Here is a 4,953-nt window from a genome sequence, read left to right on the forward strand (position 1 = left end):
ATGGGTTGCTGAAGGCCTGTTCTACCCCGGGACCTTCACGGGTCTCAGTATATATGAACTGACGTACTGCTAAAGTCTTGACACGACGGATACATAACCAGAATTCAACTGTGGTAAAGACGTCGAATGCGATCCATATCTCGAATTTTCTGATTCGCGTCCTAAAGACGTGTAAAGAAATGCTTCAAATGTAAACAAAATATAATATAACCAAATGATATAGAGGTTATAATCCATGACCATGTTGCTCATAACACAAGTCGATTTCATAAACATTTACTACTTAGGAATATCGAAATCTTACAAGTTTCATTCTCTTCCCACAGAGGTTACTGCTCCTGTCATATCTTCCGACGTAACCTCTGTTCAAATACGGCCAAGTTTTCCCGTTCTCCTAAAATCCTCAGGCGGTCAAAAATCGCAACACGAATGGTCTCCCTTCTTTCTATCCAATATGATCACCTCTTACATCGACTTTGATCCAATGTGGCGATCGCCATAGCGTTAGTTGATCAATATGCGAAGGATGGGCTCGGTATTTCATGTTTAACTGAAAATCAGAAACTAGCAACAGAAAGTGTGGCCTCAAATATCCCTCCTCAGTCGATGGCGTATGTTAATGTAACACACACGATATTTAATGTCTAGCCTGTCCGTTTACAACGAGGGCGATGGAGACGCCATTGAGCTACCATTACATTACTGCGTTCTGTCTAGAGGCGAAGTTTGCGCATCGGGCAGCGAAAGAGCTTCTAGTGTTCCCTAAACATACAGAAATTACCGAGGCTTTGCAGATGATCGCTTTTCAAAACATCGTTGCTGATTACACAACTAAATCTGACTGCAACCAATCACGAATTCAGAACACTTGCTCCATGAAAGAGCAGTGTTAGAGCAGATTTACACGGGAAATGATATGACTTGAATAACCTCTGCTACCTAATAGAACAACACCAGTATTTCTTCAGGATTCATTATCCTGGGCTGCAGCAAACAACCGGACAAACTAAAAGTTAAGAAACTCCAATAACTTTAGCCAACCATGTACGTGACTGAGGTACTCAACATTATCTTTTATTCCATCAGCAGTTATAATGTAGAATAACATTACCTAGGCAATTAGAAACTACGAATCTCCTGCATCATTTAGACCTTATGTTAACAAAGAAATGAAAAAAGCGTAATGTGAGGACACCTGCACATGACGTCAGCCTTTGGTAGAAATGACCAGGTTCAATTAAGAACAAAATTCAGCAGCAAACTATATTTCATCCATGTCATTTCGTATACAGTTCTTTTCCATGCACTTCCAATCTCGCTTCCTCTTACTCATTCATATCATAAATCCACCAACACACAGACATATTTATGGAAAAGAGCTTGCACGTGTCTCGGCTTTCACGTTCGACGCGCAAATTCATCAGCCATGCAGCAGTGCCATTGCCATTACCATTAGTGTCATAAGATAGACTAGACAATGAGTTGGTTCAGACTTTAGAAGTGACCGACTTAGATAAGTTTGCAGACTATGTGACTAAACAGTGGGTTCAGAAGAAGATCGCCAGATATGAAACCATGCTGACATCCAGGGCACCTTCACAACAAACCATCCTAATCTGTACAAGCTCATCAGTGACATCAAGACTATACAGGTCAAGAATGAAATTTCAAGTATCCTACTCCAGTCCACAGGTAGACTAATTTACACGAAGTAGAAGATTTGCAGGCTCAGCTTCAGACTTTTAAGACAGAATATCGATGTGAGGAAAATACCATTTCATGTTTGCTGATGCTGTATCTATTTAATACATGTTGACTCATGAAATATTGTTTGAAGGCTAGAAGTACAGGGGTCTAAAGAGTAAGTTCAGCTAACAAACTGGAACAGACGGTTTGATCTACTAATGCCTACAGGGACAAATAGCTACAGGGAATAATAGTTACAAAAATTGTTGTAAAAGCTATACGCTTACCTGCACACGCGTGGTCTGTACCGGTTAGTGTACACTAATGCCTACAATGGGATTAGGGGAGTAGGGGACAAAGCGCAGTTAGCGGAGGTTATACTCCACCTCACACTGTTGAAGGGTAGAAAACATATTGAGGGATAAAACAAAGTGAGAAGGAAATGTTCAATTTATTGAAAGAGATTTTTATTGTTGAGAAGGAAATGTATTACTTAAATATCCTTGTAACCAAAATATTTCCTAACCATGGCAAACCCAAAGAAAGTCGAGTACTTCCCATCACAGAATGGGCAGCATATACTACTAGATGGCTACAGATACAGACTCAACAACCAACCACAGACCTGTGTACACTGGAAGTGTGCTCATTGAGGCTGCCTTGGTAAGTACACCACAGTCGGACAGTTTGTTCGAAATCAGTCCCCACACAACCATCCACAGTAGGATCAAGCAGCTCTGAAGAGTGCCAGTGCTCCGCGGCGACGGGTACAGACTGAGACAACGCCAGTACCGACTATATACGACGAGGAGGATTAAAGACTCAATCGATACGAAGCAGCATCAGTCAAGTCTTTCTGTTCAGTGAAGAGTGAACTCTGCAAACAGAGACGAAAGATGATGCCGTCACTTCCCCAGTCACTCAGCGAAGTGAATCCACCAGACTGCTTCATGGAAACTTCTGATGGACTACCTTTCCTTTGCATTGACAACGGAGACGACTACAAGATCATCTGCTTCGCCACAAGTGACCGCCTGACCCTCCTACAAGAAGTCGACACCCTCTACATGGACGGTACGTTCTACTGCTGTCCAACTCTCTGGGGGGTCAGATGTACGTCATCCATGGACTAGTTGGAGAAAAGATTACTCAGTTGGTCTTCTGTCTGCTGCCCATCCGCCAACGTCGCACCTACGAACGTCTGCTACGCCTCCTGAGCGATCGCCACAGATAACTGGATCCCCCTTCAGTCTGATGTCATCCAGACTGATTTTGAAATCGCCGCCATCAACGCTATTGAGACCGTCTTCCCCAACTGTAATATCCGTGGCTGCTACTTTCACTTCACACAGGCTCTCTGGAGGAAGGTTCAGACTCTCGGCTTCAATGAAGCCTACCAGCAGGATTCTTAAGGCAGCAGTTGGGTGCAAAGAACAGCAGTACTTCCCCTCCTGCCAGTGGCTATGGTTCAAGACACCTGGATCGAGATCATGAACGACGCCCCTGCCATTGCACAGAAGGATGCCTTCCACGACTACGTCACCAGCACCTGGGTGGATGACCATGCCAAGTTCCGAGCTGGAATATGGAACCACCACGAGACGCAAGGCTCGGGTACGAACAATCATCTCGAGGACTGCCATTCCAGATTCAAATAGACTATGCAAAGGACTCACCCTAACATTTTCGCTTTTGTAAAAGTGCTGCAGAAGGTGAAGATAACTGAAAAGAATCTATACAGAGATTGACAAGAGACTGACAAGACTGAAGGACCAACTGGCAACTGGACTCAAGACCCCCATGGAGTTCCTCTCAGCTGCTGGACACTTGATTAAGTTGGCATATATTACACAAACAGCTTGAATGGCTTCAGACGTGTACATTTGTATATTTGTACATATGTAAATAATTCTCGTTGATTCATCTTAATATGTGACTTAGAATGTTACATCATATAATCACAATTAATAATTCAATAATATGTAATGTAATTTTGTGTGGAGAAATGAAAGTGATATGATTAAACCTTATAAAATGTCATTTAAAGTCTGTGTTTTGTATTCCCTGTAGGCATTGGAGCACAATGAAGTGACTTACCACTTCAGTGAAAGGGTAGGTGCATTATAATTTGTGACCACCGGTGCGTAAAATTGTTTAGCTATTTGCTATTTGTCCCTGTAGGCATTAGTAGACGCCACCGAACAGACTATATCAATCTGTATAGAAGTTTGTGTTTATTTAGTACGACTAATCCCTGAACCCAAAATATATAACCATACCCACACAGCCCAACGTGTTTGTTTATACACCGGAGTAGTTACAGTACGATCCACCTCACCTCCCTGGAGACCATACAACTCTTGCAGCCACTAGGCGCACCGAGTTACTGTGACTTTCCCATCCTTGCGAAGTACCTCGTTACACCTGGGTGGACCGGGAGGATTAACCTCACTTTCCCCACATCTGATTGTTTGGATGAGGGATTAGCAGGTCACTGCACTGTAGTCTGTTCTAATTAGTGTCACTAGTGGACACTTCTCACTCCCAGCGGAAGGGAACTAAAGGCCAGATGGAAAAAAACAGTTAACTTACAAATTGTCTTGATAATAAATTAATGAAAACAAATAAGCTACCGATACTTAATCATCGTTTTGACACAAATAACTCCTCGGAATCACCAGTGGTCAACTGTAGCTACACTAATAATACTGAAAGTGGTCAGAATTTAGTGTTAGATGGTTTTTAAGTTTCAGCGTTAAGTCCAGACGTAATATTATCACATACTGAGAATTTTGCGAAAAGACTGCTCAGCCAGAGTTACCACTCGTGATGGCATTCTAGCAACGCCTCTTCCTCGACACAGTGGTCGTTTAGAGGAGAAGCCGATAGAACGACAAGTGGTCGTGCAACAGACGAAGGCCAGAGCCAGAGCTAACTGTACCTAGCTTTACCTTCCTTGCTATAGACTCTACTTTAACCCCCTTTGTTAACTAACTGGTCATGGTCTGGTGGACTCCACGCAACAGATGTGGGGTATGTGGCCTGACCCCAGCTGGGACACATAGCCACAGTACTTTTTCCAAATTTACTACACGTAGCTGTACCAGCAGCAAGATGTTTGCATGCATTCACGTGGCCACCATCTGGTCATATACCAAGGGATTCGTGGGTTCTTTTAAGAGCACAGGGTTGTGTACTGCACACTAGGGGTTGAGACAACGCTGAAAGAATTTGCACGCAAAGTTGACACCAAAGTTGTTACATCCG

The 4,953-nt window shown here is 43.1% G+C and overlaps 1 protein-coding gene across 1 annotated transcript; it reads left to right on the top strand.

Annotated features, from left to right (window-relative positions):
* The first annotated feature begins 2,274 nt into the window (after positions 1–2,274).
* On the top strand, positions 2,275–3,098 carry LOC137278916 (uncharacterized). Its single transcript, XM_067811416.1, has 3 exons — positions 2,275–2,349; positions 2,574–2,792; positions 2,937–3,098. Exons 1-3 carry the CDS (start codon positions 2,275–2,277, stop codon positions 3,096–3,098), a joined length of 456 nt encoding a protein of 151 aa, XP_067667517.1.
* The last annotated feature ends 1,855 nt before the right edge of the window (positions 3,099–4,953 follow it).

The sequence above is a fragment of the Haliotis asinina genome, chromosome 3, assembly GCF_037392515.1.
Source record: "Haliotis asinina isolate JCU_RB_2024 chromosome 3, JCU_Hal_asi_v2, whole genome shotgun sequence".
NCBI lineage: Eukaryota > Metazoa > Mollusca > Gastropoda > Lepetellida > Haliotidae > Haliotis > Haliotis asinina.

Coding starts and splice junctions, on each gene's coding strand:
- LOC137278916 (XM_067811416.1), top strand. CDS start 2,275: ATGGCTACAGATACAGACTCAACAACCAACCACAGACCTGTGTACACT. Junction 2,350..2,573: donor TGCTCATTGAGGCTGCCTTG/GTAAGTACACCA, acceptor CTCTGCAAACAG/AGACGAAAGATGATGCCGTC. Junction 2,793..2,936: donor GCTGTCCAACTCTCTGGGGG/GTCAGATGTACG, acceptor ATCCCCCTTCAG/TCTGATGTCATCCAGACTGA.